Here is a 20,935-nt window from a genome sequence, read left to right on the forward strand (position 1 = left end):
TATGACCCTAGACAAATCATTCAACCTCTCACAACTCCCTAAGACAGATGAGTTGCAGAGCAGGTAGTAACCAACGTTGACAGAGGAAGATCCTCACTCTGAGTTCCCTACACCAATGAAGTTACAAGCACCATCAAAAAAAAAGTAGTAAGAAAGCAGAAGAGGACAGTGGTTGAGGGACAAGCTTTTAAGTTATCTCTGCCCATCGGAAGACTGGTAGGAAGAGGAGAGTGCTGCAAAGAAGCCTCTTTTCTTTCTTTCTTCTGGGGTCTGTCACTCCTACTCTGTTTTTTAAAGGCCACATGAAATCCTGCTTTCCCCAGTCTTCCTTCCTTCCTTCCTTCCTTCCTTCCTTCCTTCCTTGCTTCCTTCCTTCCTTCCTTCCTTCCTTCTTTCCTTCCTTCCTTTCTTTCATCATAGCCTTACCAGGGGTGCTCTGCCCAAAGGAATGTAAATTTTGACCACTGAAACCTCACAAGATGTCTTGGGATTTATAGGCTAATTTTTTTTCTTAAGGACCATGCCTTAAACTAGACCTGCACAACTTTGCAGTAGGTAGGGGGCCAAAATTAAAATAGGCTAAAATTCTTCTGACCGCAGATAGGTTAGACTACAGACAGACTGTTGATGGTGGGTAACAAGAGAGTGAGCAGTGGCAACCATACATTTTTGGAGGGCTGCCTAAAATCCTTTGCATACGTTGTGCAGGCCTGCCTTAAAGCCAAATCACTCTGGCTCTCATTGATTGGCCAACAGTAGGTCCCAGGCCAAGCCACACTTCATCATTATTTGGGCCCTGATTGACTATGAGTGAATGTAAATACCAATTGTTTGTGTTTTGGTCAGAAACCCTGAGGGTCTTCCCTTTCCAGATTGATTTTTTTTTTGAACTAGGTACAAGAGGCCATTCTCTGTCTCCTTTCTTACCTAGCCTTAACCACTGAATGGGCATTACATCAGACAAACCTAGACGTGGGAAAGACCTTAGCTTAAGGCCAAGTGCATCCCCCACTGCATCCAGGGCCATCTCCAGTCATCTTGATCTATATCTTGCCACTTAAGCCAGATGACTCTGGAGGAAAAAGTGAGGCTGATGACTTTGCACAGCCTCCCTCACTTAAATCTAATTCATTTGCATGTCATGGCATCATGTCCCTGATGTCATGGTCCTCTTTGAGAACAAAGGACAAATAACAACCCAGTCCTCCTCTCTCCCCTCTTTCCCACAATAGGAAGGAGTCTTTTTCTCAGAATTCTTATGTCTATTTGTTTGTAATTCTTTCCTGACAGTTATTAGATTCTACCATAGTTATTGGTGTTTTTGTTCTGTCTTCACTTCTGATTCTTAATTTCTAGAGGGCCAGGGCCCTTATACACCTTTGTCTTTCCCTTATCACTTAGCATAGCACCAGGCACATTATGTGCTCAGCAAATATTTGTTGAGTGAACTAATTTTATAAGATATAAAGAGGCAGAATAGAAGTATAAAGCTAAATGCCTAAAAAAAGAAAAAAGAAAAAACCCCAGGAATGTTACAGATCAAAAAAGTTAGAATGGACTTAATGTCTAAAAAATTTGAATTAGAAGGTGAATATGTTAAAAAGTTCTTTAAAAGGCTTTAGGAAAGAAGCAAATTAACAGAGTGAATCAGAGGAATGTTGTGTAGGATATCTTTTTGTGATTTTTTAAAAGCTGCCTTTTAAAAGTTAGCATGACATGGGCAAGTGTAAGTTTTATACAGTTCTCAGCACATGTGCAACAAAACTAGAGGTGCGCGGCAGCTAGGGGGCGCAGTGGACAGAGCACTGGCCCTGAAGTCAGGAGGATCTGAGTTCAAATATGGCCTCAGACCAAACACTTGACACTTACTAGCTGTGTGACCCTGGGCAAGTCACTTAACCCTAATTGCCTAAAAATCAAACAAAAAAACCAAAACAAACAAAAAAAAAAAAACTAGAGGTGCTGCCTTTGAGAACCATTGATTTAGACTTTTGAAAAATTTATTTTTCATTTGTGAAATAACAAGCATTTTCTTAACATAGTAGAATAAAAAAAGATGATCGTACATGAAACTGCTAGTCCATTATGTACAACTTGCTATTCCTTTAAAACATATTATACAGTTATCATATAACTCTTTTCCTCCCCCCCATCTTAGAAATGGCTACCCTTAGACACAAATATGTACTCTTAAAGATTAAGTGATTTTTTGCTAATAGACCCTAGTTTTCTCAATAATCTTTGCCTTCATGGCCAGATAACTATCTTTCATCATCATTATTTAGTAAGTGTCTTTTGAATTGCTTTTGAAATTAGCAGATTTTTATTTACTTAGTAATGAAATAGTATATAGTGCAATTTCTGGCTTGGTAAATATTGGTTGAATTATCGATGGTATCTGCTTAGTAGGATCCTAGATTTCATATAATTAATAGCTTGAAGATATTTTATTCATTGACTTTTTTAAACCTTATAACCAGCATTTTAGTATTATAGATTGAGAGTTGGAAGAATAGAATTGGATGTTATAGAATAGAAAAATAGAAATGTAACCCTGTGGGTCACATGTTAACTGAGAAAATCTCAAATTAACTTTATCTGTATTTTTATTTATTTTGTTAAACATTTGTAGTTAAACTTTAATCTAGTTCAGGCGGCAGAGACCTACATTCTAAAAAAAGTGATGGCCAGGGAGGGTGATTTGGTCTGGAAAATATGGTTCTAGTAATTGATTAACAGCTCTTTCCAAGAATTATAGTGTTGATTTGATTATTGCCTAGAGGTGGAAAGGAGTAAGGATAAGACATTATGGTCAGGATCTCAGTGCAGTACAGTGGTATTTCTGAGACATGGTGCATATGGTGAGCTCTTGCCAATCAATGAACTAGCCACCAAGGAGAAGCCCGAGGACCCAGGGTGGGACTTAGAGCAGCATGTCAAGGAGGGTCTAAGACAGGTCAGAGCCAGCTGCATGGTGCAGAGGTGGGTCTAGGATTGTCCAGAAACAGTGAACTCTTAACCAGTCAAACCCGGGGCATTGAGGAGAACTGACTTGTTCACTTCTCTTTATTTTAAGAAAGCCCTCCTTTTTGGATCTGTGTCTATGTTTAATGAATAGTGGTGATGGGAACTTTTTTAATAATTTCACCTCATTTGAAATGGGGATGCTTCACCTCATCATTTTACTGGTCACAAAGGAGATCTTTTGACTGGTGCGTGTGACAAATGAGCAGGCTCCTTAAACAATTCTCCATGGCTTACTGAAAGACCAGCGGACTCTTGCAGGAGAGTGAGAGATTCTTTTCTCTTAACACCTTTCTAATAGTAATAGGGGATCTCATCTGGAAGATATTTCCTTAGATACTATGGTTGCCCCTTCTCACCTTAGCTGTTTTTCCTTTTGCCTAGAAAGCTAAAATGTTCTTAATGCTTGTGGTTAGCTTGTTCCTTTTGTAATAGAAAAGTTGTTCAAACAGAAGAAGGCAGAGACTTTTGTTTCTGAATGCTGTAGCAGGAGTTAATGCTCTCAAGGTGGTGTTGGAAACTCTAACACACTTATAGTTTAAAATTTTGTCTCCCCCAAAATGCCTTCTGTATATGTATTCTAGGCTAGCTACTGCAGAAGATACACATTCTGGTTACTAATAAATAGTTCATTTTTTATGGTATAGTTATTATTTTTTTAAATTAGGGAGGAAAGGAAAGAACATGCATTTAAGAGCTTACCATATGCCTGGCACTGTGCTGAGCATTTTACAAATGTTATTTCATTTAATCCTCACAATGACCCTGTGAGGTAGGTGCTAAATTAGCTCTATTTTACAGTTGAGGAAATTGTTACAGATAGAGGTTAAGTAACTTACTGGCCTGGAGTAAAACCACAGTAAGTGGAAGTTGGATTTTTACTCCAGTCTTTCTGACTGCAGGCGCAGCACTCTAGCAATTTAGTTGCTCCTAGGCACAAATAAACTTTAACTATAAAGTTATTTAGTTTTCTGTTATTTGATGAGGGAAAAAATCGAATAAACATTGGATGAGGAATTCGGAATCCAAGACTATCACTAGTTGTGAGACCTTGGGCAAGTCACTTAACTTTCAATGATTCCTTTATGTGGGTGACTTTTAAAATCTTTATCTCTTTCCCTTTATCTCTTTCTCCCTCCTCCCAACTTCCCTTCTTTTGTTAATGGCACCATTTCTTCTGTTACACAGGCTTGAATTTTAGGCTGTCACCTTTGACTCTTCTTTTTACCTCACTCTCATGGCCAGTTTATAGTCAAGTTTTATAGATTTTATTCTTGTGGTATTTTTCATATTATTCTGCAGTTCCTGTTGCTTACATAATAAAATTAAAAATTCTCAGCATGACCCTCCTCTCCACTTTGATTCCTAAGCTGTATTTCCAGCCTTATCTCCTAGTATTCCCTTATGTGGACACTACCTTACTGCTCTGTCAAACTTGCATTAGCCACTGCTCCTACTGGGTCCTTTGTTTCATTCCTCTCTGCCTTCGCCATGCTGTTTCTACTTGCTAGAATTACCTCTTCTCTGGTTGTCTGCCTGTTCAAGTCTTGCCCATCAGCCCTCCAAGCCTAGAGGCCTTCTCTTCCATCTATATTCTGTTGTGTCTCCTGATATAAATGTGATCATTTCTTCCTTCAGAACTTCTCAAGAGTACTTGGTATGCTCCTCTCCTGGTATTTATCATATTCTGCTTTGTATGGAAAACATTTATGTATGTGTCTTTATTTGATCTATATAATTATGTTCCCCAAGGGTAAAGACTATGTTTTATTTATTTTTATATATTTCAAAGCACCCTACACAATGCCTTTCTTGGAAGGGAGTACCTGATAAATATTTGTTGAGTTTCAGTAACATTCTGAAGCTAGTTCCTTCACCTATAAAGTGAAAGAGTTGGACTGGATGGTTTCTTGGTCCTCTTAAGCATCTATCCCTTCAAATGTATGTGAACTATGAAGTAATGAGGGTAGTTTTCATGTGGTTTGTAGAATTAGTTATTATTTTGTTATTTCATATAACAGCAGATCACATTCATTTATTTTTTAGTTATGAATATACTTTATTGACCATTATCTGACTTGAATATTTTCTTTCCAACATTTCCAGAAAAATAGCATTATAGATTTTGTCAAATGCTTTGTTAAAATCTTGATAAACCCTATAGTATTCCCCTTGTCATCCTATTTAGGAATTCTGTTAAAAAAAACTTTAAAAAGGAAATAAAGTTGTCTGTTATGAAATATTTTTAATGATTGGATCTTCATAATCACCACTCCCTTTTCTAGACGTGCTATAGAATTCAAATGAATTGGCTTTTAGTTGACTAACTGTACTCTCTTCCTTTTATCAAATAAAAGAAGATAATTAGACATTTTCTAGTCTTGTGATAACTCTTCCATTTTTTAGCCAAAAGACATTATTTGATTTTAAAAAATACATAATTTTGTTGCCTTCTCTTTTTTTTAAAAATCACTTTGGTTTCTGAATGTTTTCCTTCCCCTCTCTTCAGATAATATTTCTATAGCACTTTTAAAGAACTTTACAGATTGCTCATACATATTCACTGGTATTTATAGAGGAGATTGTGTTGCTTCTCTTTAAGTCTGTCATCTCTATGTAAAGAGTCCCCATTATCTGTACTGGTGCAATATTAACTATTCTGTGAAACTCTCTGAAAATCTTGCCTCATTTTTCTTCATATTAATACTGTCATTAGATACTAAAATTTTATTTAAAGCCACCGGTTTTTTTGGGTCAGATTTTTGAAACTGATATTAGGGTTCAAATGTTTCTAGACAAATGATATTAGAATTTGAGAGAGATATCACAAAATGGGAAAGAAATCCTGGCCACGAAGTAGTTAAAACATTTAGTCGTACATGGAGCCTCTGACCTACTATGTGGTTTTTCATTGAGCATTAAAGGGTTAACCTTTAATTGTGAAGCAGTTGTTATAGAGCACCAGCAGGAATAACGCAGAAATCCCTCCATTTCTGCAAGTTGTTGAAGGTATGTATGGAAGGAAAGTTACATTTGTGGAGCTTATTCCCCAAGGTCACTGTTTGGAACATGGCATTTGAATGAATTAAGTCTGTCACTGGAATAGTATTATCTTGGGACTCTCTTAAAATGCTATTATAGGTCCTAAGCAGAGATATGTTTCCCACTTTGAGAAAGGAATGTATTATTTTGCTGTTAGTAGTCCAACACTGGAATCAGAAGAACTGGCCACAGTCAAAGCTTGGCTTAATAAAGTGAGAGAAATTCTGTGGAAAAAGAGCTACTGTTTTATTCATTATTCATTACTGAATAAAACATCTTTATACCTGAAGTGCAGTAGGGATTTCTCAGAATTTTGGGTGATGAGAATTTGTTGACAAGAGAAAAGACGGCTTATAAGACTAAATCTTTTTAAAGTAATACGTATCATATAAATGTAACAAAAGAATCAGGTATTGGTGTTGGTATGACATAAAGTAAATTGTAATGTAACTAGTTTGCTACGCTCACCATTATATGTTATGATGCAGAATAGCTTCTGAAATTTCAAAGTTCTGTAAAGCAACCTGAATTGTATTTATTTTTGTTATTTCTGAATAACTAATATGAAAAGAGGTTTTTTAAAACTTAAATTTGTCCTTATTGAATTTTATGAATTTGGCTAAAATAAAATAGATTTGATAGCAAATGGTTTTTATCAAAGATGGCTTAAAGTGAGTGAACAAACCCAAAACACCTCCTTGTGATTGATTATAGTTGCACATGAGGCTTGACTATAAAGTTGGGAGATCAATTTCACAAGTCATATGTGAAAATAAGTCACATCTTTGATCTTTCAGTAAAATCCTGTGCTTTTTCCCTTTGAAAGGAGATCCCTCAGAAAATAAATTGAGAAGGCAGGGTGATATTGAAGAACCTCCAATTGGGAATTAAGAAATTTGAGCTCTTCCAGTTTTATCACTGACTCTGTGATATTGTGCATATCGCCCCACCTATCTAGGCCTCACATTCCTCATTTGCAAGACAGAGCTTGAACTAGCTGTTTGTCCCTGGGCAAGTCACTTAACCCTAACTGCCTTGCAAAAAAAAAAAAGAAAGAAAGAAAGAGAAAAAAAGAACAGAGGTTGAAACTAATGATCTTGAAGGGCCCATCTCATTTTAAAACTATGATTCTTTGAATCTACGATCTCATCTCATAGAAAGCTATTATTTGGAAGAACTGCTGCCTATCAATTATGGCATAGGAGCTGCGAGTAATGGGAACTTGCATATTTAGTTTCCAAATTTTTTTCCACAGATTTCCACAGTTACCACTTTTCTTTTTGCTATGAAATTAGAGCCCTCTTGCTTAATTATGACCAAAGGACAAATGTGAGAATTGGTGATATGAAACTTGTTTATAAAGGAAACTGAGAAGTCTGAAAGTTTCTTATCTCAGGTTGTTGGACCCTAGAAGCTGTTAAAAGCTTATGACTGCTATCAGATTTTGGAATCCCCCTATATTTGCTCTTTAGATTTCCTCAAGGTTTTATACTTCAACTTTTTTGTTTGAGGATGTTTTCTATCAGGATCTTGGTAGAATACAATTTCAGTCTCTCTCTCCACATTCCCTTTCCTTTCCAGTTTATTATGGCCATTTTAGTGGTGAGGGACCTGAACTTTGTTATCCTTTTAAGGTGAATGTCAGAATGTCAGACAGGGATTTGCCCCATGTAGAATGCCAGACAGATCAGAAGAGGTCATCCCATTTACAACTAATTTTACATCAAGAATTAGGAGTCCTCAATTTGGGACAGGAGATAACAGCAACTAAACTTAGGGTGAGGACTAATTCTTAAGTTTTGATTCATGGCTTTTTGTGAAACTCCTTTATCAGTGTGGAATTTCTTTGCTTTTGTGACTAAGCACCCGTGTTGAAATCTTCTACTCTGCATGTTTTTAAAATACATGTATTTTTAAAACTTGATTTCAGATGATCAGGAGTACCTCATTAATCTAATAGACTCCCCGGGACACGTGGATTTCTCCTCAGAAGTATCAACTGCCGTCCGAATTTGTGATGGCTGCATCATTGTGGTGGATGCTGTGGAAGGAGTCTGCCCACAGGTGATGTACAGTGAGAAACTATGGCATTTACTGGGAATAGCAGAGGGAAATAACGAACCTTCGGAAAAATCAGAGTAGTAACTAACTCACATTTCCGTAGCATCTTAAAGTTTACAAAGTGCTTTCTTACAACAACCTTGTGAGCAAGGTAGTACAAGTTTTACAACCCCAGTCTTTGCAGATGAAGTAACTGAAGCCCAGAGAGGTGAATTAATTTGCCCATGGTCACAGAGCTAATAATTGTCAGTCAGCCGGGGTTTGAACTGAACTCTTCTGACACCAAGCCCAGGGCTCCTTTTACTACCCCACAGCTGCTTTGGTCAGCTTTACACTCTTGCCTAAGGATTAGCACAGTGTTCTGGATCAAGTGAATTATATATAATATTTACTTGTATAGAAGATATGCCCAAACTCTGATGTTAGAACTGAAAGGATTTTAAATATCATCTAGTCTGGCTTACTTTATAGATGAGAAATGAGGCCACTGAGTCTCAGGTAGCTCTAATTAGGTCCTGGACCTTAATTCCTACCAACTCCCTCATTTTTTCAAACGACTTTAGAGAGGCAACTTGGCTTGCCCTAGATTACCCCCAACAGACAAGCCTTGGTGGAGGTGGCATTAAGACTCCGGTCTCCTGAGCCCCTCCTTGATGTTCTTCTTATTCTTCTACACTGCCTCTCATAACAGAAATTTGAAATCAAGGAAAAAGTAGTTTAAAAAAATTCTATTCTCACTCTTGGTGCTTAAGTAGTTGTCACATTCTCAAAGGCAGCTTCTGAACTAAGAAGCCCCCCTGGAAAATGAGAAATTAGGGGTGCATGGATGATATGAGCAGAATATTTTCCTTTTTTTTTTGGTGAGGTAATTGGGGTTAGGTGACTTCCCCAGGGTCACACAGCTAGTGAGTGCTAGTGTCTGAGGCTAGATTTGAACTCAGGTCCTCCTGACTCCAGGGCTGGTGCTTTATCCAGTGTGCCACCTAGCTGCCCTAGAATATTTTCTTTGGGTCAGGCTTACTGCCTTGCTGCCATTGATGGGTTGCACATCTTGAAGTGAATACCAACATGGCAGCTTTGCATCAGAGCCTACTGCTTTGGAGATCCGAGACAAACAAACCACTTGGGCATCAGATTAAGCAAGTTGTTTGTTTGTTTTCTCTCTTTTTAGAAGATTATCCTATTTTTTGATGAGTAGATTGATTCATAAATGTGAAATGATGAAAGGAGCTCAAGATTCCTTTTTTTCCTCCTTAAAAACAGTACGTTTGTGGAATACTTCCTGTGTAGCTAACCCTCTTCTTATCTGTAGAGCAGAGGGTCTGGAAGCAAGGGGGGAAGCTAGGAGGCCCCAGCCCTGCTGAAAAGGTAAGATTCTCTCCTAGGATGGTGACTACAGGCATGGGAAGGAAGCGACCATGGATGGAACAGAACTGAAAAGGATGAATCAGTGTGCTAACTGAGGTGGAATGCTAGGGAGAGAGGCTAGTACACGATTTTGAAGAATGGTGGGCCCAGAGACACAAATGGATGTTTGATTTTCAGCACTGAGTTTGAGGTGGAGCCATCATGTGGAAATTTGAGCCATTTTTCTGCTCTTGCTGTTTCATCCATTTCACTTTTCATAGTTTTCCTGGGGCTTCCCGAGGTCCTTTCTGTTCACTATAACTCCTAGAGTGATTTCTTCTGATTTAATTTTACCTGGCTTGTCTTCCATCTTCTCTTGTTGTCTTTACTGAAGTCTATGACTTCTGTCAGTAAAACTTCTCTTCTTTGGCTTTGTGCACTTAGTCCTTTCACACCCAGCTTTGAGACCATTGCTTTGATTGCTCTTTTGCATCAGGACATGTCTTAGAATTGGATTTTGGTTCAAAACCTGTTTCTGCCACTTACTGTGACCATCTCATTTAAAAACTGAGAATAATAAGATAATGTATTGTCTGTTTTGCAGTTTTTTGTCAGCATCAAACAAGATGATTCACACAAAAGCACTTTGTAAATTGTAAAGATCTTATCACTGTGAGCAGCTGTTATCACTAATGGAACATCTCCCTAACCCCCTCCTCCCAAATTTGTCTCTAGTTCCAATTTTAGCTTAACACCCACCTTCAGGAAAATTTTCCTGATTAACCCAGTTCCATTCTTCTAACCTTTCCAGCAAGTAAATGACTCCATGATCTTGTGCATACCCAGTAAGCACTGAATTTGCTGACTCACTTATGTGGATTGGATTTTGATCAGATAGGATGAAATGTATTGATTATTTTGCATTGAAGGTTTTCTTGATGTGGTTTAATTCTGTCAAACCATAAGCCGTATTTGCATGTGTGTTTCTGTTAGACGCAAGCAGTCCTTCGACAAGCCTGGCTAGAAAACATCCGCCCAGTTCTAGTGATCAATAAAATAGATCGTTTGATAGTGGAACTTAAGTTGACCCCTCAGGAAGCATATTCTCACCTGAAGAATATCTTAGAACAGGTACTGTATCAAATTATACTTTTGGTATCAAACTGGGGAGGTCACAGGAAAGTTTAAGAGGGGTAATTCCAGAGGTAAAAATTGGTGTGATGTATGGGATAATATCAGTAAAACCAGAAGAAGCTTTCTTCAGAAAAAATCAGGATTCCGAATATATTTGTAAGCAGCCACTTCTGGGAGGCTTTTGCCTCCCTGTAATGGAGGGGTACGTGGTCTGGGGGAAGGCAGTAGAGTGGTGGGAAGATTGACCTTGAGTCTCTCAAAGTACATTTTAAGATGTTTTTCTATCACTATCATTTAGCACAGTGCTTTGTATATAGTAAATGATTAAATAGATGCTTATTCATTCATTAAATACCTTAAAGTTTGCTATACAAAAGTCAAAATGATCAAAACCAAACCAAATCCAAAAAAAACATAAAAGAACTTCCTCTACTATCTGTAGGTCATAGATCACCATTTTGAAAACAGTATGACTGGAGTGAAGCGGTTCTTTTGTGCTGTCAGATTTATCAATGAGAGCTGCTGTTTGGGTGTGTTGGGAAATAAAATGAAAATTTGCTAGAGGGTTTGACAGTGTTTATTTGTATTAAAATCACAAAATGACCTCTCAGAATACCTCTGATTTGGTTTTACTATGGACAATTCAAACTTGATAATATCTTATTCTAAGTAAAGTCAAGAATATCTTTGATAAGGTAAGGTAGTCATACATTTTCTTCATGAATTGAATATGAATTGGCAGCATCCTTTTGTTACTTCAGAAGCTAGCTACCTGGAGTTAGAGCGTGTGTACCCCACAGTGGATATCCCACAGTGGCCATCTCTTACCATCTGGATGACATTTTTGTATTTTACCTGTCTTCCCTAGATTAATGCACTCACTGGGGCTCTTTTTACTTCTAAAGTCTTAGAAGAATGGGCCAAAAGAGAAACCGAATCCCAAGAGAGTTCAGATTCTGTACCAGGAGACCAAGTTTATGACTGGAGTGCAGGCTTGGAGCACACAGATGATTCTCACCTTTACTTCTCACCAGATCAGGGAAATGTGATATTTACAAGTGCAATAGATGGATGGGGCTTTGGGTAAGTCTGTTTGAATGCCGTAGAGGTTATAGTCATAAGAAAAATAAAGACTTTTCAACATTACTGTTATTAACTATTTTCTGCTACACCAGGAGGCAGTATGGCAATGAGCAGAGACATGGGTTAGAACACTGGCTCTGAACACTAGGTGGGTAGCTATGGGCAAGCCAGTTCACATCTCTGGGGTTCAGTTTCTTAATCTGTGAAATGCGAATGCTAATACCTATAGTACCTACCTAAGAGAGTTGTAAGGTATGAGATGGTACACGTAAGGCACTATATACCTATTAAGATTATTATTACTCTGCTGTCGTTGATATTATTACACTATGAGTTAATTCTTTTACAATCCTTCTGAGACAGATAATAGTTAATTCTCCTTGAGCTCTTTTTTAAATGTCATTTGTATTAAGTTTTTGATTATCCAAGTTAATACAGGCGAAGAGGACGTGAATAAACTAAAATGAATGATTATCCAAAAATACTTTATATTTGATTTTGTAATGCATCTTACAGCTTTGGTATAAGCCAACTTATAATGCATTTTGAGCGATTATGTTTTCTTCAGTCAAATAGCAGTAGAATTAAGCTACAAAGAATACACTGGAAAAGAAGGATTCTGTAACACAGTTGTTTTGAGGCATGTGGTCTAGAAATGTTTTGCTGATTTTTATTTTCATAATTTTATAAATTTGTTTTAATAAAAACATTTTTGAGCACCTATCACATGCAAAGTGAAAGGAATAATGCAGTGTGTATGCTTTTTCTGGTTCTTTTCTATTTGGCTTCTCTGTGTTTTGACCTTGATTGTATGCTGTTCAGCTTGTAGAATAGGCTTGGTGATATGAACTTTTTATACTTTTGTCCCTTCAGGTTCCCATACCAAACTATCTCAAACGTTGCAGCCATCTAAAAAAAATTCCAACAAAATTCAAACCATCCTCCAAAACAAGAATGTATACAAAAATATTTAAGAGCTTGTAGGGAAAAATCATCCTTCTGGGTTCAAAGCCCTTCTTTTCCCTTGACAATTGATGGTAAAGAGCATATATTCATCTTTATTTCATCTAGGCTTATAAAACTAGTCATAAAATTTCATTACATAAAAATGATTAGTATTTCCTGTAGAGTTTCTTAACTAGATTTAAATTAGTTTGTCTTCCAGGAGCACATCCCATTTGATAGTGGTAAGAAGTAAGAGGAGTAAGAAAGAGAAGAGGGAGAAATGAATACAAGAGAACGTGGGCATGAAAATTTTTCTGCAAACAGTTCAGGAAGTAGATTATCTTCATGTGGATAATTCAGGGTTAACTGTCTAAACTTCTCACTGTTCAAACTTCAATACTTAGGGCTTTTTCATTAGTATGGAAAACAAAGCATTAAGCGATGCTAGAAATCTGTCTGCATTTGTCTGTGATCATCTCCCAAACTAGGTAATACAACCATTATGACACTGTTTGATTTCTGAGAAACTTTATATAGACAGCTTTTTTTTCTTTAAGTGACTTTTGCCACCAGTAAAATAAGTTATTTACAGGCAGTGAAGGCAACATAGAATAATGGATGGGGTGCTGATCTTGAAGTTAGGAAAATTTAGGTTAAAGTTACGCTTTTGCTGTATACTAACTCTGTGATCCTGACTGAGTCACATAATTTCTCAGTGACTGTAGACTTTTTATTTTAAGTAATATTTTATTTTTGCCCCAGTTACATGTAAAGACAATTTTTAACATTTATTTTAAAAAATTGTGAGTTCTAAATTTTCTGTTTCCCTCCGTTGTCCCCTCCCTGATATGATAAGTAGTTTGATATAGGTTATTTATACGTGTGCAGTCATATAAAACATATTTCCGTATTAGTCATGTTGTGAAAGAAGACATAGACCCAAAGGAGGAAAAAAAAACCCTGTGGACAACTTTTTAAGATTATTATACTGAGCAGAATTGCTGTAGAAATGCATTGGTAAAGGGGGCTCCTTCACCAGAATTTCCATATACCAGTGAAAGTATAAGTTTGAAACAAACAAGCAAACAAATTAGACCAATAATTTAAGGGGATTTTAATTTTACTTTGCAATTGTATCTCAGAGAATGAAAAAAAGAAATTTCTAAAAATTAAAAAAGATCATGGATGATAGTACTATTACTTTTAAAAAAAAAAAGGCAACCCAAGAAATCTTAGCAGCTATCAATCAGATGCCTACTTTCTTATCTCTGTGTGAGGATACTCGATGCATTTAGGAGTACCAGTGATTGAAATGAGAAAGGCAAGGCAAAGCTTCTGCAGACAGTTCTCTCTAGCAAACTGTGTCTTCCCAGACACATAGTTGATTGAAAAGGGGCCATCCTACAGGCCTTGCCTGCATATTCTCTTTAAATCCTGCATATAGAATCACTCACTTCCTTTAAGGTGGTGCTCAAGCACCGTATTCTGCATGAAGCCTTTAGCAACTACCTTGTATTTAAGTTCTTTGTATATTTATTAATTTTATATTTATGCTGTATATGCTTATATATGCACTTGTTGTTTTCCCATTAGAGTGTAAACTCCTTGTGGGTAGAATTGTCTTATTCTTTATCCCCAGCTCCTTCACCATGCCTAGCACATAGTAGGTTTTTAATAAATATGTGTTGATTGTTTGCAGTTGCCACCCTGCCAGGTTGCTAATGGCTTGCCATTATTACATATTTCATTGCAATATAAAAGGACGGGTGCATTATAAAAGTGTTTTGGGAGGAGGGGTTGCTAAAACATGTTGTATCTTAATTGATTGCAATGTCTGTCCCCTTATTTGAAGCCCTTCTATTCTGTAATATTTTATTATATCCAGAAGTTCTTTTAATGGTTCTTTTAATGATTTGTTGAGTATTCTGCCAACTGGCCACAAGATGGAGATCTTGTCTTTTTCTTTCAAGGTTACTATTAATGTTTCATGTTTGTTTAGTTGAAGTCTTAATTTATAAATTATGTAATGATTATTTTGTCAGAGAGGTTTGTGGATGGAGAAAGGGCAAGAAGATGATGTCTTTACCTGATTAAATGTAGCTGACTCATCTCTTTGAGCTCATGTGTTTGGCTTTTTTTTTTAAACAATAGAAATCTCAATAAGTGAATATTACACATACTTAGATATCAATCTTGGATATATTGTGTTGGCCACTTTCAAGAAGCTCACTTATGATCTGGCAGTGTGGTTTCTATATGGCAAAAGTCTAAGTATTAATTTTTTATTTCTAATAGAAGAAGTGGCAAGATGAAGATTTCTAAAATCTCATCATTGAGAGAGGATTAAAAAAAGTAGGAAGAGAGGGTGCAAAATGACTAGAAATTGAATTGTTATTTGAAATCCCAAGCAAAGTAAACAGCAGTGGACAGTTTCTGTTTACATTGAGATTTTGGCAAGAAACTGCCGATTTCCAGTCATATTAAGAAAGAAAGTAGGAAGCTATGAATAAATAGCCACCGGCTTAGCAAACAGGTGTCTCATTGTGGCAGTATGCCATGAGAGCTGCCATCAAGAATGACAGAGTACCAAGGCTCTCATTTCCTGTAAGCATGGGGACTTTTGCAGTGACCAGATCAAGTGCTGCAGTAATGTTTCTCTACTGCCAAGTAACAGAAGTAGATGATAAAAGTACGGATTGGTTTCCCTTTTAGAGTAGTAAGTTGGAAGGGCTGGATGAACTCTTCTTTATGATGAAGCATCTTTTGAAAGAAGTGCTTTTTGAGAAAATCAGTTCGATTCATTGCTATCATATCTCCACTATGTTGCTGGCACTGTGCTGGGCACTAAGGATACAAAAACAAAAATGAAACACTTGCCACATTCTGAGAGTGTATAGTCTGCTGTGAAGTTATAACATGTACACCTGTGTTCAGCATAAAAGATTGTTGGTGGGGGTAACCCAAGTTGAGGCTTCTGTTGCTGGCATAAGTCTTCCAAGCTCAGATACTACAGCAAGCTACAACATAGGAAGAATAGCAATAGAAAGAGCAAAGATTTACAGGAGATAATATTTGAGGGTATCCAGCGGTAAAATCCATGTCCTTAGGTACATAGGTAAAAACATGCAAAAAATAACAATGATAGGATGGGAACTAGCCATCTTAATGTGAGAAGAAAAATTGGATTTAATAAGCAGTGTATTCCTAAGAGTTGGTAGAATGGGATTAATACCTGGAATGTGGCCATGGAAAGATACATCTGATTAAAAAAATATAGAATATGTAAAAAGGGCAGTAGAATAGAATTATATCTTTTTTTAAATTAAAATTTTATTTTCCATTCTGAATCTCTCTCTCCACCCCCTCCCCAGCCATTGAGAAGGCAAGAAAATAGCATTATATTTTTAGAAGATAAATTCTTGTGATGAAATCCAGCAACTTGAGAATATAGCGAGAAATTATTAGAGTGAGAATCAATGGAGGAAATGACAAATTTATATTCTTATCAGTGTGTACTATAGACAACCTGAATAGAAGGAAATAGATCCATTCCATTTTAGAATTTCTGATAGAGGAAGAGCATAAGTCTAATGTGCGTTGTAGATTTTGGGGAAAACAGATTTCAGATGTTACAGAAAAGGAATAAGCAGGATTTCAAGGGCTCATTCTAGAGGGCAAATCAGTCTAGGAAAAATGAGAAAACCATGAAGACAGAAAAGGGAGAATTAGGGAGGGAAAGAAGGGGCTGCTTAAAGATGGCTATAGAGCTATATAGGGAACTCATCCATAGAGTTATGTTTATGACAGTGTGTCAGTACAGGGAACTTGTGCACAAAGCTGCGTGTAGAAGACTGCAGCAAGGGAAAGCATAATAGAGGATGAAGCCAAGTGTTGTAAGAGTGGTATGTCAAGTACTCAAGGCCAGAATCAACCCAGGGTAGTGGCAAGTGCTCAGAATAACAAAGCAAGCTTCTTACCTATATTTAGGGGCAAGAGAAAGGTCAAAGATAGTACCATTGCTGTAGGTGGATGGGTTGATAATGCACGATGAAAAGAAGCTAAACCTATTACCATAGAATCATAGTTTTGAAGCTTTAAGGGACCCTTAGAGGCCAGAGTTCAACCCCTTCATTTTATAGATGAGGAATCTCAGGGAACCCTGCTAAATGCATTCATATGCTTAAATGGCTCTCATCTAAATGTTATCAGACTCCTGCTTAATTCCCACTCCCTCATTTTACAGATGAGGAAACTGAAGATTCCAAGAGGTGTGTTAAATGTCTTCATGTATTTGAATGGCTGGAAGATGGATTCGACTTGTTCTGCTTTACTCCACAGGGCAAAAGTGAAAAATTTCCATGAGTGGAAGCTGAGGCACAGATTTAGAGTTGACATAATGAAAAACTTCCAAATGATTCAAACTGTGTAAAGGTTGAGTAGGTTACCTTGGGAGCAAGGGAGTTTTATTCATTAGAAGTTTTTAAACAGAGGCAATATGTGCACACGTCCAGGATGTTGTAAAAGGGATTCCTTTCTGGGCATGTAGTACATTGAACTAGACATCCTCTGAGACCTCTTAACAATTTCACAATTTACTCATAAGTTGTGTTGACTTACTGTTGTTAAGCATTCCTTGACATGGGTTGTAGAGTCCTTTTTTTCCTTAAGCTTAGTATCATCAGGGATGGTAGCTTTGCTTGAGGCTTTTTAGAAATAAATATATTTATGTATATATAGATGTACATATATGTAAATATATATGCACATATATATCCACCCATGTGTATATGTGTGTGTGTTCATATACATATAAACACAATTTTTAAAATAAAATTTTTGTATATACTACGAAGTATTAGTTAAGTAGAATTGTTCAGGGAATGGGATATACTTAGTAACTGAGGGTCATTTCTGTTCAAATCAGAGCAACTGCTAAATTCTTGACTTGTCTTACTGACAGTTTCATCTTTGAGAGGGTAGAAGATGAGATGAGGGTCTTGCTATTTTGCCCTTAATTCTAGCCAGCAAAGGAGATCTAGAAGTGTGACAGTGATAGAAACTTTGGGAAATAATGACCATGTCATCTACAGTTCATGATTACAGAGAAAGGGAATTTATGATTGTTATTAGACATGACCATAGGCTTTAGTGGGGGGGAAAAAAAGTAGGGACATGGGTCTTTGGCTGGAAACTTTGAAAGAAAATATCTTTTTTTTCCCCCAGAAGTTAGGAGACTCCAAAAAGTAAAATTCTGACATTATGATTGAAAATAATCCCAATGAGGGAAAAGTTGGAGAAAGTTATGTAAAGTAATCTTTTGTGCTACAGAAAATTTGTTCAGCTTTAGAAAGGAGTTGGCCAAAAGATTGACTTAAGAATATAAATCCAACTGCAAATAGAGTGGTATGAACCCACAAGAATAATGTCAGAATTCACTGAGATTTGCCAAAAATACTAAAGACAAATTAAAATCCTTTTTTTGTTACATTTCGAGCAAGAACAGCAGGGAAGAGATTGGTTAGAGGAGATGGTATAATATTAACAGATGACAAAAAGAAGGCAAAACTGCTTATCTTCTCTTGTTCTGTGTTCGCTAGTTGGGAGAAAGACCTCTCAACTTGAAAAGGGGAGGGGAAAAAGAAACACATCTTAAAGGTGGAATTGAAGCCCAAGATGGGTTAGGAGACAAGAAAAGAGCACTAGGTAGCTTTAAATGAATTAAGAGTGTCTGGACCCAGACAAATTACATTCCAGGGTACTGAAATAACTTGTACATGTTGTCACACAACCCCTGTTAGTAGTCTGGAGAAATAATTGTGAAGCAAGCGGGAGAGGTGTCAAAGAAATAGAAATAGACAAATATTGTCAACATAAATGAAAAGGTGGATATTACAAGCTTAGTGGCTAAGAATTGTGTTGCTTCCTGGCTAAAGTCTAGATCAGATTATTAAATCAGATTGTAATCTTTGTGAGCATTTAGAAAACAAAAGGTGTGGTGGATTCACTGAGAAAAAAATCACATACAACTGATCTAATTTCCTTTTATTTTAAGGTTACTAGACTGGTAGATTGGGAATGCCACAAACAGTTTATCTTGATTTTAGCAAGGTATCTGACAGAGTCTCTTGTGATAACTCTGGGCAAGATGAAGAAAGTGGAGTGAATGATAGTACCATTAGGTGGATTTGCACTATTTTAACATGTGAATTTAAAATAGCTCTGATTGATGAAATTAATCAGGGTTTCAACCTTGAAAAGGAAGTTGGACTTAGGGTTTGTTTTTGCCATGTTAGATGTTTTAATCAGTGATGCAGATAAAGACATGGAAGTAAGTCATTTGTTGCAGATTTTCAAATATCACTAGCCTAAGAGGAGAAGCTAATGTGATGGATAACAGAATCAAGACTCAAAGTGATCTTGACAGTCTGGAATGATGGAATGAAACCAATAAGATGAGAATTTACAGAGATAAATCTAGCATCTTTCATTTACGCTGAACACATCAGTTGAACAAATAGAGGATGGAAGCCACCTAGAGTGACAGTAGCTCCCATGAGAAAGATGCTTATTTCTTTTTATTCTTTCAGTATCAATAAGCAGTGGGATGCGCAGTCTCTGGTCACTTTAAAGTATAGTGTTTAAATCATGGAGGATGGCATTCCCACTGTACTCTGTTTTGGTTTTGATGTGGGCAACATTTCCAAAAGAGTAACAGACAAGAATATGTTCAGAAGATATTAACCAAGATGGTGAGAGTTCTGAAAACCATATCATATGAGGAAAGACTTGAGAATGTTTAGCCTGAAGAAGTGACTACTTATGTGAGGCATAATTGTTGTCCTTTGGTATTTAAATGATTGTTTTGTGGAAGAGGAATTACATTTATTTTGTCTAACTCTGAAAGGCAGAAATAGAGCTAGAGGATGGAAGTTACTGGGAGTTTTATGCCTCTGGAACCAGAGGCCTTGGATTCATATCTCTCTTTCTGTGACTGTTAATCTAATCTTTCTTTGAGGATCTTGTAGCACCTTAGGGGGATTATTATAAATATTGATGATTATGATACTGTATTTGGGGTGTAGATATGAAACACTAGGCTGACTCTCTTAAGCCAAACATTTAACCTAGAATTTTAAAAAATACTAAGTAAGTCTTCCAAATGGTTTTTTTTTTTTGGGTGAGGCAATTGGAGTTAAGTGACTTGCCCAGAGTCACATAGCTAGTGAGTATTATGTGTCTGAGGTCAAATTTGGACTCAGGTCCTCCTGACTCCATGGCTGGTGCTCTATCCACTGTGCCACTTAGCTGCCCTAAGTAAATCTTCATTAATTTCCCCCCCACAATTTGTGCCTTCTAAAAAGTGTTGGGTTTTTTTTTTGTTAAAGAGATGGCTCTTTGAATTAAGGGAAGAAGCAAAGAGTATCTTCAGAAATTAATATCATGTAAAAACAAAAGGTATTAGTGGTAAGATTTTAATTTTTTACTCTCTTAATATTTTGTGTTTTACTCCAGTTACTTATAAAAACAATTTTTGGCATTCATTTTTTAAAATTTTGAGGCCTAAATTTTCTTACTTGCCTCTGCCCTCCTCTGATATGGTAAACGGTTTGACATAGATAATACATGTGCAGTCATGCAAAACATGAAAATAAGATTTTTGAAAAGTAAAGTGCATATAAGCAGGTCCAACTAAAATGGGACTTTTACTGTACGTTGATTAAAGATAGGCTTGCAAATAATTTGAGGCAGCTGGATGATGTACTGAATAGAGACCTGTGCCTGAGTTCAGATCTATCTTGGACACGTCTTAGCTGTGTGACCATGGGCAAGTCATTTAACCTCTGTCTACTTCAGTTTCCTCAACTGTAAAGTGAAGATAATAATAGCACCTACCTCCCAGGGTGGTTGTGAGGATTAGATAAGATAATATTTGTAAAGTGTTTTACAGTGCCTGAAACATAGTGGGTGCTTAGTAAATGCTTATTCCCTTCCCTTTCCCTCAATTTGGGTAGACTCAGATTTCTTGAAGTTCCATTATCGGCCTGAATATCACAGTGATTCTATTTCTACTCACTAGTGCTGCCTTTTCCTTTTCTTAGTTGGTTTCCAACTCCTCCATTTTCTCCCTATTTATTACTAAACTTAAAGATTAAGACCTGTTGACCAGTCAGCAAATTAACAAGCATTTATTAAGTGCCTACTATGTATCACACATTGTGCTAGGTGTTGGGAAACATAAAAATGAGCTGTCAAAATTTCTTGAAAAGAGAGCTTTTTTAAAAAAAAAATCCCATCTTTT

At 36.7% G+C, this 20,935-nt stretch overlaps 1 protein-coding gene across 2 annotated transcripts in view; it reads left to right on the forward strand.

Moving 5' to 3' along the window:
- The window catches only part of EFL1 (elongation factor like GTPase 1), a 208,543-nt gene that overhangs the window by 12,999 nt on the left and 174,609 nt on the right, over positions 1 to 20,935 (forward strand). For both annotated transcript variants that reach the window (XM_020966025.2, XM_020966032.2), the window contains exons 5-7: positions 7,997 to 8,130; positions 10,468 to 10,605; positions 11,477 to 11,691. In XM_020966025.2, the coding sequence (XP_020821684.1) occupies positions 7,997 to 8,130; positions 10,468 to 10,605; positions 11,477 to 11,691 (487 nt within the window). The remainder of the gene's footprint in view (positions 1 to 7,996; positions 8,131 to 10,467; positions 10,606 to 11,476; positions 11,692 to 20,935) is intronic.

This window comes from Phascolarctos cinereus, unplaced genomic scaffold (assembly GCF_003287225.1).
Source record: "Phascolarctos cinereus isolate Bilbo 61053 unplaced genomic scaffold, phaCin_HiC Scaffold_3;HRSCAF=262, whole genome shotgun sequence".
NCBI classification, from domain to species: domain Eukaryota; kingdom Metazoa; phylum Chordata; class Mammalia; order Diprotodontia; family Phascolarctidae; genus Phascolarctos; species Phascolarctos cinereus.